At 39.5% G+C, this 12,375-nt stretch overlaps 2 protein-coding genes across 2 annotated transcripts; both read left to right on the top strand.

Moving 5' to 3' along the window:
- Positions 1 to 329: 329 nt before the first annotated feature.
- LOC113436461 (protocadherin beta-16-like) lies at positions 330 to 7,984 on the top strand. Its single transcript, XM_087930387.1, has 2 exons — positions 330 to 2,666; positions 7,661 to 7,984. Exons 1-2 carry the CDS (start codon positions 330 to 332, stop codon positions 7,982 to 7,984), a joined length of 2,661 nt encoding a protein of 886 aa, XP_087786513.1.
- A 1,615-nt stretch (positions 7,985 to 9,599) lies between these two features.
- LOC148126279 (protocadherin beta-16-like) lies at positions 9,600 to 11,999 on the top strand. The gene has a single exon (XM_087930386.1). It carries the CDS (start codon positions 9,600 to 9,602, stop codon positions 11,997 to 11,999), a length of 2,400 nt encoding a protein of 799 aa, XP_087786512.1.
- The last annotated feature ends 376 nt before the right edge of the window (positions 12,000 to 12,375 follow it).

Below are 12,375 nucleotides of genomic sequence, written 5' to 3'. Positions count from 1 at the left end.
GAGCACAAGGTGGTGCTATTGTATAACAGAGAACAATATCCAAAAGCCAATTGCTCTTCTGGTGGCCTGCAAAAATAAGGCATTATTTGGACCTCAAAGACAAAGACAACAGAGTTCATGAAAAGCAGACTTAAGAAATCTGGGGGGAAACACACCCAGTTCAAGATACAGAGATAGGACAAAATAAAGATTTCTTGGGAGGAATAACTGTGGACAGTGATTCCTGTGTTTTCATTCTGCATTCAAGTGAACCTGTATCAATGGAAAGAGGTTGCATTAAAAGGCAAGTTCTGGCTTTTTTTCTCTGTCTGAATATTCTTTGTCTAGAAATGTGTGAGTCTTTGCGCTATTCAGTGCCTGAAGAAAAGAAAACTGGATTTCTAGTAGCTAATGTGCTGAAAGACTTAAAAATAGATGTAAAAGAATTATCTGCTAGGAAAGCCAAGCTTGTTCCAAAGGGCTCTAAAGAGTATTTCCTGCTGGATCTTCATTCTGGGAACCTAATATTAAAGGATACAATTGACAGAGAGGTTCTGTGTGGTCAGAATGAGCCCTGTATTCTATTCTCTGAAATTGTGCTAGAAAATCCATTAGTGCTACATGGAATTGAAGTTGAAGTAGAAGATGTGAATGATAATGTTCCCAAATTCTCTAAAACGGAGTTCCTTTTTGAAATATCTGAACACATTCCAACAAAGACCAGATTCCCTTTGGAAAGGGCTGAAGATTTAGACAAAGGAGAAAATAATGTTCAGAATTATACACTTTCTCCTAATGAACACTTTAAACTAGAAGTGCAAACTCACACTGATGGTAGCAAATATGCAGAACTGATTTTAGAGAAAGCATTAGACCGTGAGACGATTCCTCAGATTACCCTAATTTTACAAGCAGTGGATGGAGGGTTTCCAAGGAGAACTGGTGTAGTGCAAATAATAATTGATATTTTAGATGCAAATGATAATGTCCCTCACTTTGAACAATCTGTGTACAAGGTGCAGCTTGTGGAAAACAGCCCTCCAGGTTTATTGGTCACTAAAATTGCAGCCAGTGATGGTGATAAAGATGCCTATGCTCACATTACTTATACTTTTAGCCAAGTACCAGGAAATGTGCTCAGATCATTCAATTTAAACAATCATACTGGAGAAATTACTCTTGTAGGGAAAATTGATTATGAAGAAAATAGCAAATATGAACTGAATATCAAAGCCACAGATGGAGGGGGATTGTCTGCTTACTGCAAAGTCCAGGTGGACATTGAAGATGAGAATGACAACGCCCCAGAAATAAACCTATCGTCTGTCATTAATCCCATACCAGAAGATTCTCCCCCAGGAATAGTGGTGGCCCTCTTTGGTGTCAGAGATCAAGACTCTGGGTACAACAGCAGAACTATCTGCAACATTGATTCAAACTTGCCCTTTAGCCTAAAATCCACAAAGAACAATAATTACCAGCTTGTGACTCAACAGCCATTGGACAGAGAAAAAATGTCACAATATAACATCACCATCATAACCACTGACCAAGGCTCTCCCAGTCTCACTTCAATGAAAATTATTACTATTGATATTTCAGATGTCAATGACAACCCTCCAGAATTTGAAAGATCTTTCTATGATTTCCACTTGAGAGAAAATAACATTCCAGGTTTGCTCATTGGATCAGTCCATGCTGCAGATGTGGACACAGAAGAGAATGCCAAAGTAACCTACTCTCTTTTGTTTGGAAAGATCAGGGAAGAGCCTGCATCATCTTATATCTCCATTAACTCTGAAACTGGGAACTTGTATGCCATTCGAACTGTGGATTATGAGGATATACAGGATTTCCAGGTGATGGTGAGGGCTGTAGACAAGGGCTCCCCTCCACTGAGCTCAGAAATAATGGTCCGAGTTCTTATCATGGATGAAAATGACAATGTCCCCTTCATCCTCTGCCCCCTTCAGAACAGCACTTCTCCATCAAATGATCTGGTTCCCCGGGGAGCAGAGACAGGCTACCTAGTCACCAAAGTGGTGGCAGTGGACAGAGATTCAGGGCAGAATTCTTGGCTTTCCTATCAACTGCTGAAGGCCACAGATCCAAGTCTCTTTGCTGTTGGGACTCAGAATGGAGAGGTGAAAACCATGAGGCCAATGAATATCCGAGACAGTTTCAAGCACACTCTTATTGTGGCAGTTAGGGATAATGGGCATCCTCCTCAGTCTGTCTCTGCAACCCTAAAAATTCTTCTAGTGGATGGCTTCTCTGATCCTTATATGAAGATTATGGCTAAACCTAAGGGTGAAGTCCCACAAGAGGTAGATCCTACTCTAACAATGTATTTGATTATCTGCTTAGTTGCCATCTCATCCATTTTTCTGCTTTCTGTCATGGTGTTTATTGCAACCAAGTTTCAGAAGCGAAGGAAGTTCATAGGAAGTTCTCATTCTGCATCAAATTTCCCTGTGGAACAAAATGTGCAAGAAAATTGTGGAGATTGTGCTTCTGACACATATTGTCAGGCCTATAATTATGAAATATGTTTAGCTGGTGGGTCTTTAAATAGTGAGTTCAGATTCCTCAAGCCAGCGTTCCCCATTTTTTCAATGGATCCAAGGAATTCAACAGTCTCTCAGGATACTAAAACTCATGTCAAGGAAAATGAACTGATCTCTCAGGTAAGAATAATGTTAAACCTTTCCAACAGTTTTTTATCTTAAATTTCTAATATTTGATTATTTAAAGATGTCATGGGGAGCAGATTTTCTATGGTTAATTCTAAAAAGTTGTGTCCATGACTGCATTGTTCTGCATTTATTTCTGAATAAATCCTTTTGTTTTGCTTTGTTTTCTTTAACTTTCCTTTGGCTTTTTCTCACTGTTTTTCTGTAATCATCTTTTGTAACATTCATTTCTGTTGATCATTTGAAGAAGTCAAAATCGTCTTTCCTATTAAGATAGAGAATTTTCATGTGATTCTTTGAGTCTCAGAAAGACTGGAAAGAACTGCAGCTGAAAGGAAAGTTAAAGGCTTTGAATAAAAAATCCTTTCACTTCAGAAAAAACTCCTCCTATGATCTCTTCCTCACTTATGCATTGATGGTCAGGATGTATATTCTATTTCACATTAGTTTCTGGTTAAAATAGAAAAAAGATATATAAATGTCAGTATATTGTGGGATATGAAATTGGGAAGACAGGTGTTCCAATTAAAGCTAGATTCCTTGCAAATGCTGTTACCATATTAGCAATTGTTACTATGTTACAATATTTTACTGGAAAACACAGAGGTATTTTTAAACATGTGGGCAATATGGGTATATTGATCATGATTCAAGTGATTTTAGGTGCTGATCACATGAAGATTGTTATACATCTTGTACAAAGAGTTGAATGAGTCCAATCTGCACATACTGGCCCAAAAAACTCACAAAAGTTTTTGCCAAGCAAAATGAAAGTCCAGTGAGTAAACTGGAGTCCCCCATCATTTCATTTTGCCATAATCTCCAGCTTTAAACAAAATCTTCCATTTGCTTTTAGCATGTGGTAGAAAAACAGATTTACATAAACTCACTAATCCTTGTTAGTGCCATCATTCAAATGGTGTCACACAACTGAAGACTTCCCATATTCAGGGCACAGATATAGAATAGTAATATCTGGCTCAATAGTAGTAACTGCAAGAGGGACTCTTAGTGGACAATCACTTAAATATTAGCTAGCAGTGTGCTAGAGCCACCAGAAAAGCCAGTGCAATTCTAGGCTGCATTAACAGAGCGATAGAATAGAATAGAATAGAATAGAATAGAATAGAATAGAATAGAATAGAATAAGCTGGAATCAACATCAAGTGAAGTGTTAATACCATTTTATAATGCTTTGGTAAGACCATACTTGGAATATTGCATTATGTTTTGTTCGCCATGATATAAAAAAGGTGTTTAGATTCTATAAGAAGTGCAAAGAAGAACAACAGAAGATGATTAGGGGATTGGAGGAGAAAACATATGAAGAATGGATGCAGGAATTGAGTATGTCAAGTTTAATGAAAGAGTAGGGATTGGGGTGACATGATAGAAATGTTCCAATTTCTAAGGGCTGCCACAAACAAGAGAGGGTGACCCTATTCTCCAAAGCACCAGAAAACAGGACCAGAGGCAATGGATGAAAACTAATCAAGGACAGAAACCAACTGTAAGGACCAGCCTTCAGAACAAGTATAGACTCTTGATAAACTTTGTATTTCAAAAGGAACCTTTAATTGAAAAGGGGGTGAAAGCAAATCAGAATTCAAAGCAGGCTCTGAGGTCCCTCAGGGCATACAACTAGGATAAAGGAGATTAGAAACCCTTCCCAACAGTCTGATGTGGATTCCCCCAATCCACAGGTGTGAAGATGTTATTGTACCACGCCTCTGAGAAAGCAGATAAGAAAATTTTCTCAGGGCTATCTTCCAGCGCTTGTAATCCACATGGTCGCCCTTCTCCCCTTGCATTCCCCCAAGAGGTGAGAATTTTCTGGACATCTGGGGCACTAGGCAATGGTTATAAATCAGGTAAAAGGTTATGCAAAAGACAAGGCAAGAAATAGGACACCTAGGATACATAGAGAGGAAAAAGAACTAAATGTATCAAATGCCCTTCTTTCACTGAAGAATGGCAGGTACACAGATCTGACATATTGACTTCCTCACAAAAATGGAAAATTCACCTGGAAGACATAAAACATATAATACATTAAGAATTAGGATGGTTTGTGAGGGTATTTCCGGTGGAATTTCCTTAACGGTTTGGAGGCTTTTACATGTTTTTGGCTACCCATTCATTTGGGGAGGAGGGTAGGTGTTTCCATGCTACTAAATATTGTGTGGAGCCATGGTGAGCGTGTGAGTCCAGGATATCTTTAATTTGAAAATGTTGTTCCCCTTCCATCATAATGGTGGTTGGAGCTGTGTGAAGAGGGGTTCTGATCTTTGAAGTTATTCTGGTTTGAGTAGGCTGCAGTGAAATAAGTGTCTTAGGAAGTAGGAGTTCTGCAGTGACAGGGTGAATAATTCTGGTGATGGGAAATGGGCCAATGAATTTTGGTCCCAGTTTCTTAGAAGGTTGTAATGATTGTAGGAACTTTGTAGATAAATATACGCAGTTCCCAATTTTGAACGATTTGGGTTCACAGTGTTTTTTGTTAGCTTAAGCTTTAAAAGATGCTCTAGCCTCTTGTAGGGCTAGTCTGACCACTGGCCAAGTGGTTTGTAAATTGTTTATCCACTCCTTAAGGGAGGAATGTCAGGTTGCTTGGTGGGTAGCTCTGGCATGGGGTTGAATTCTTGTCTTGTAGTTACCTAGAATGGGGTGAAACCAGTGCTACTGTGTACAGAGTTATTATAAGCTACCTCAGCAAAAGGTCAGTCCAATTTTCCTGTTGGTAATTAACATCTTAAATATTGTTCTAATATTCCATTGGCTCTCTCCACCCCCCCCCCCAATTCATCTGGGAGTGTTGCAAAGAGTTCAACCCCTGAGCAAAGCCCAATAGGTTTTTTAAAGCCCACCAAAATTTGCAGGTGAATTGAACCCCCCTGTCTGAGATAATCTATTGGGGAACTCCATGGAGGCGATAAACGTGTACTAAAAACATTTTTGCTAATGCTTTGTCTGTTGGGATCTTTTGGCAGGGTATAAAATGGACCTGTTTTGAAAAGAAGTCTATTATAATCCAAACGCCTGTTTCCTGCACTTTCAGGCAGCTCCACTACAAAATCCATAGAAATGTCTCTCCAGGGTGCTGAAGGTTCTGCTACAGTTTGTAGAAGTCCTGGGGATTTTCCTTGTCATCTTTTTGCAGCTGTGCAGGTGGGGCAGTTAGCAACATAGCTCTCAATGTCTTTTTTTAAGGATGGCCCCCAGAATTGTCTTTTGATGTACAGAGTTTTTACAAATCCAGCTATTTTGGAATCATGGCATTGTTTCATGAGGTCCAGTCTCTGGCTGGCAGGGACGTAAAGTTTGTTCTCAACCCAGGCTAGACCGTCTTTTAGTAAGCAAATATTTTTGTGGGCTTGGAGCCAATCATCCTTAAATAGTGCCTCCTTAAATTTGGAAGCCGTTGCATTGTCAACAAGTGGTTCTTTTTTTTTGCTTGTGCTCAGGTGATCATTTTGGTAGCTAGCTGGGGTGTTGGAGTATGGGTTTAACAATTTCAGTCTTTTTGGTGTTGTACTGGGGTTTCCCTGAAAGGGTATTGGCCAAGAAGTTTTTCCCTACTAAGAGATACTTGAGAGTGAAATTAAAGTGTTTAAAGTATTGCGCCCAACATACTTGTTTGGGGGAGAGCTTCTGTGGAGATTTCAGGCTTCTAAAATTTTATGATCAGTCCAGACTTCAAAGGGGATTTTGTTCCCTTCTAGGATATGTCTCCATGTGAGGAGGGCCCATCTCATGGCATATGCCTCTTTCTCCCATATGGCCCATCTTTGCTTGGTTTCTGTCAGTTTCTTGGAAGTGTATGCACATGGTTGCAATTGTCCATGTTCATTATTTTGGAGTAGGACTGCTCCCACTGCCATGTTGCTGGCGTCTGCTTGGATGATGAATGGTTGCTCTGGGTCTGGGTGTTTTAGGATAGGCTTGGCTGTGAATAATTGTTTGAGTGTTTTGAATGCTGCTTGACATTAAGGGTTTGCCTTGGTTTCAGTCCCCCCCTTTTGTTTTTAACAAGTTTTTAATGGGGCAGGCGATATTTGCAAAAGCCACAATGAACTAATGGTAAAAGTTTGCAAAACCCAGGAAACTTTGTATTGTTTGCAGGTTTGGGGTGGCTCCCAATCGATGATGGCTTTTACTTTTTGTGAGTCCATCTCTATTACCTTGTGAGATATTCTATATCCCAGGTAGTCAATTTTTTTCTTGGTGGAACTCACATTTAGAGAGTTTTTCATAGAGTTTGGCAGCTTGGAGTTTCGTGAGAACTGCTCAGACTAGTCTTATGTGCTCTACTTTTGTTTCAGTGTAAATTAAAATGTCACCAAGATAAACTAGGACCCTTTGTATAAATGTTCATGGGGTACATCATTAATTAGCTGCATAATTACAGCAGGGGCTCCTTGTAATCCAAAAGGGAGTATCTTAAATTGGTAGCATCCCAGTGGGGTGTTTTAAGCAGTCTTCTACTCATCCCCTTTCCTAATTCTGATGTGATAGTATGCCTCTCATAAATCTAGCTTAGAAAAGATTTTTATTTTAGAGAGGTGGGTCAGCACGTCCTTCATGAGTGGGAGTGGGTACATATTCAAACCTGCTCTTTATCCTAAAATCCACAAAGAACAATAATTACCAGCTTGTGACTCAACAGCCATTGGGCAGAGAACAAATGTCACAATATAACATCACAATCATAACGACTGACCAAAGCTCTCCCAGTCTCACTTCAATGAGAATTATTACTATTGATATTTCAAATGTCCAGAATTTGAAAGATTTTGTATGATTTCCACTTGAGAGAAAATAACATTCCAGGTTTGCTCATTGGATTAATTCATGCAATTGATTTGGATGCAGAACAGAATGCTTTGTTTGGAAAGATCAGAGAAGAGCCTGCATCATCTTACATCTCCATCACCTCTGAAACTGGGAACTTGTATGCCATTTGATCTGTGGATTACGAGGATATACAGGATTTACAGGTGATGGTGAGGGCTGTAGACAAAGGCTCCCCTCCACTGAGCTCAGAAACAATGGTCCGAGTTCTTATCACAGATGAAAATGACAATGTCCCCTTCATCCTCTGCCCCCTTCAGAACAGCACTTCTCCATCAAATGATCTGGTTCCCCGGGGAGCAGAGACAGGCTACCTAGTCACCAAAGTGGTGGCAGTGGACAGAGATTCAGGGCAGAATTCTTGGCTTTCCTATCAACTGCTGAAGGCCACAGATCCAAGTCTCTTCGCTGTTGGGACTCAGAATGGAGAGGTGAAAACCATGAGGCCAGTGAACATTTGAGACCGTTTCAAACTTACTCTTATTGTGACAGTTAGGGATAATGGGCATCCTCCACAGCTTGCCTCTGCAAGTTTGAGAATTCTTCTATTGGATGGCTTCTCTGATCCTTATATGAAGATTATGGATAATCCTAAAGGTGAAGTCCCACAGGAGGATATTCTAACACTGTATTATATGCTTGGTTGCCATCTCATCCATTTTTTGGCTTTCTGTTTATTGTAATCTAATATCAGAAATGGCAGAAATTCATGGGCAGCATTAGTTCTGTATCTAATCTAATTTTGGAACACAATTTGCAAGAAAATGGTGGTGATCCTTGTTCTGATACAATTACGAGGTAGGTTTCACTGGTTGATTTTTGACTAGTAAGTTCCAATTCTTCAGGCCTCTGTTTCCTGGGTTTTTTCCCCTTCTTCTTTCTTTAATGGATTCTCTTTGCAGCCAAATGCATACAAGAAATTCAATAGATTCCCATAAAACCAAAACTCATATTAAGGAAGATAAACTGATGTCCAAAGTTGGAATAGTATGAAAACATTTCAAACAGTTTTACATTTTAATTTATAATATTTTATTATTTGAATATTTGTTGTCAATTGTAGAACTGTTTTTCTTGTGATTAATTCTAGAAAAGATTTATCTGTGAGAAGATTGCTTTGTCTGGTATACATTTCTTTCTTTTTCTTTTGTTTTTCTTTCTCACTGTTTCTCTGTATTTCACTTTTGTAATCTTCAATCCTGTTCATTTTGAGGAAGTCACAATAATATTTCATGTGATTCTTTGAGTTTTCAAAGTATTGAAAGAAAAGTAGCAACAGACAGGGAGCATAGGGGCTTTGAATACAGTAGCTCTTACTTCAGAAAGAACCTCTCCTATCTTCTCCTCCTGTGTTAGGCTAGAACTAATACTATTTTGATCACATTCATATTTTTTAAAATTAAAACACTAATAATTTCAAAATAAGGATTGCCTACGGTTACATATCATGTGGACTTTATTCATATTATTCTATGACTGAAATTAGTTAAATCTAAATGGAGATGATTAACGTAGATCCTTTCTTCTTATTGTTCTGTTCCAATATAATCTAAACAATTTATTTCTGGGTACCCTCAGGGAAAATTATAATTGCAATTATAGAGTTGTATCCCTCTCTCTCAATGTGCTGTTGAACAATAATATTATTGTTTGGGGATGAGGTAACTCACCAACCTTAAGAGCCATTATTTCCTGTGGAATCTTCATATTTTGAATAGGTAGAGAGCCTTCAAAACTATGATTTACTGCTTTTAATTTAGAACAGACTCATGAAATAATAATCAGTCCTACAGGAGGATTCTTCAGACAGCCACATGGTGGCAGAATAGGCAAACATATGACTGGAGATTCCGGAAATTCTGTGTGAGCTGAAATGAACAAAAAGCTATGACTAGGGTTCTGCAAGAAAACAAGAAGATTTTAACCAATGTAAAGATGAAAGCTGTGAGGTGAAGCAGCAGGAAATGAGCTCTTTGTGAGAGACAATAACTGGATGAAAGTAAGGAGATTTATATTCTGTTCAAGAATTAAGGAGTGTCCTGAATCATGGAACAATGCATTAGGAGTAAACAAGGTATGTATCTTTTTTGGTTGCTATGTCTTCCTGGAGCATTATGTATTTCAATCTACTATTCTACACCTGAAGAAACCAAAAATGGTTCTAAAGTGGCTAATGTGCTGAAGGATTTGAAACTGGAAGTACAGGAATTCATTGATCGCAGAGCCCATCTCATTTCTGAAAGCACTAAACAGTATTTCTCCCTTGATATTCATACTGGGGATATATTGATAAATGATAAAGTAGACCGGGACGTTCTGTGTAGCCAGACAGATGTTTGCATACTTACATCTCAAATTGTGCTTGACAACCCGTTGGAATCATACAATATTGAAATAGTAATAGAAGACATAAATGACAATGCTCCCAAATTCTCGAAAAATGAATTTGGGATAGAAATTCCTGAGAATGTTGCTACAAATATGGTACTTCCCTTGGAATCTGCAGATGATGAGGACTTAGGAGAAAACAGCATCCAAAACTATACACTCAGCACCAATGACTATTTTTGGCTTCATGTGCAAAGGAACAAAGATGGAATTTACAGCGTGGATCTTGTTCTAAACAGATCACTAGATAGAGAAAAGGTGTCACGTCTCAATATCACCCTAATGGCTGTTGATGGTGGGGTACCACAGAAAACAGGCACTGTTCAAATCAACATTGATATTCTGGACATAAATGATAACCCTCCTCAATTTTCCCAATCTGAATATAAGGTAAAAATAAAGGAAAACCTTCCTATGGGCACTTCAGTGGCTAAAGTGGAAGCTACAGATCTTGATTTGGGTTTAAATGCACAAGTCATCTACTCATTCCATGGAACGCCTGAAAGAATAAACAATTTGTTCATTTTAAATGAACGGTCTGGAGAAATTACTCTTAGGGGACAGATTGATTATGAAAAAGAAAGGAGTTATAGCATGAGCATCAGAGCAACAGATGGAGGAGGACTTTCAGGGCACTGCAAAATACTAATAAAGGTTGAAGATGTCAATGACAATGCCCCAGAGGTGTCCATCATATCTCTGACCCACATCTTAAAGGAGGATTCGCCTTTGGAGAAGGTGGTGGCCCTCTTCAGTGTGAGAGACCAAGACTCTGGAGACAACAGCAAAACAATCTGCTCTGTGGAGATGAATCTTCCTTTTGTGCTCAAAGCCACCACAAACAACTTTTATCAGCTTGTGCTCCAAAGTCCCCTAGACAGAGAGACAGTCTCTGAGTACAACATCACCATCACAGCCATTGACTGGGGATCTCCTAGGCTCACTTCAACAAGATTGATTAATGTTCAGATCTCCGATGTCAATGACAACTCTCCCCTTTTTGAAAAGTCTTCATATGACATGCAGATCCGGGAGAATAATATTCCAGGATTGCTCATCGGCTCAGTCCACGCTCTGGATCTGGACACAAAGCTGAATGCTAAAGTGAGTTACTTAGTTCTGCCCGGGAAGAGTGAGGGCCTGGTGACCTCTTACATCTCAATCAACTCTGAAACTGGAAACATGTATGCCCTCCGGTCCCTAGACTATGAGCAGATAAGAGGCTTCAGAGTTACTGTGAGGGCATCTGATGGAGGTTCTCCTTCCCTGAGCTCAGAAGTGATTGTCCGAATCCACATTATAGATGAGAATGACAATGCTCCCTTCTTCCTGTATCCCCTCCAGAACAACACATCCCCATGCAACGAGCTGGTTCCCAAGTCAGCCGAGGCCGGCTATCTGGTCACCAAGGTGGTTGCAGTGGATGCAGATTCTGGACAAAACTCTTGGCTTTCCTATGAATTGCTGAAGGCCACGGACCCAGCCCTTTTCAGCATAGGAGCACAGAATGGGGAAGTGAAAACCAGGAGGGCCCTGAATGAGCGAGATGCTAACAAGCAGAGGCTGGTGATACAGGTCAGAGACAACGGTCTTCCTCCACAGACCAGCACGGTGTTGCTTAATGTTCTTCTTGTGGATGGCTTTTCGGATCCCTTCCTGAGGAGGGTGGATGTCAGCGTGCAAGAACCGGAAGAAGACAAAACCTTGACCAAGTATTTGGTGATCTGCTTGGCTGCAGTCTCCTTTGTGTTCCTGGTCTGCATTGTTGTGTTTATTGTGGTGAAAGTCTTCAAGAAGGATCCCCAAAGCCATTTTACTGCGGCTGTTCCTCACTTCCCACATGCCAGTGTTGATACCCAAGAGAACTGTGCTGATTCACAGAATGGGTCACTTTCCAGAACTTACCGTTATGATGTTTGTTTGACTGGTGGATCCTTAAGTAGCGAGTTCCGATTTCTCAGGCCTCTCTTTCCGGTCTTTTCGGTGGGAGATGTAAATATTCCTGGGTATCACAAGAATTCTGGTTGTGAAGGCATCTCTGAGCAGGGTGCAGATAACCAATTACATGAACAGGTGAGTTACCATTAAATATTTATATATTTATCATATTATTTTGCCAATTTGGAGGCTGGGTTTTGAAAATGTGCTGAATTAGAATAAAATGATACTCAGTAATTTGAAACTTAGAACATTGTAACAACTGAGTTAATTTCTGGGCATATTATATGAACATGGTGATCCTATAAATTAGCTACAATCTTTTACTGATGTAACTTTTGCTTCAAAGTTCATATATCAAAAAGTTATGGCTTGCCCAATAATAATCTGTAGTCCTAGTAAATATTATGAACATTATTTGCAAACCCCTGGCACTGACATTTTCTTCATGAAGCCCAACTCTAGGCAATGCTTACTCCATTTCCATTGACCCTGATTAGACTAGTTCAGTAGATGAACTAATCTA

This window comes from Pseudonaja textilis, chromosome 3 (genome assembly GCF_049901715.1).
Source record: "Pseudonaja textilis isolate UNSWEBS1 chromosome 3, rPseTex1.2, whole genome shotgun sequence".
NCBI classification, from domain to species: domain Eukaryota; kingdom Metazoa; phylum Chordata; class Lepidosauria; order Squamata; family Elapidae; genus Pseudonaja; species Pseudonaja textilis.
Note: the sequence above shows the minus strand (reverse complement) of the source record. Positions and strands in the feature narration are given on the sequence as shown.

Coding starts and splice junctions, on each gene's coding strand:
- LOC113436461 (XM_087930387.1), top strand. CDS start 330: ATGTGTGAGTCTTTGCGCTATTCAGTGCCTGAAGAAAAGAAAACTGGA. Junction 2,667..7,660: donor AAAATGAACTGATCTCTCAG/GTAAGAATAATG, acceptor GAGGATATACAG/GATTTACAGGTGATGGTGAG.
- LOC148126279 (XM_087930386.1), top strand. CDS start 9,600: ATGTATCTTTTTTGGTTGCTATGTCTTCCTGGAGCATTATGTATTTCA.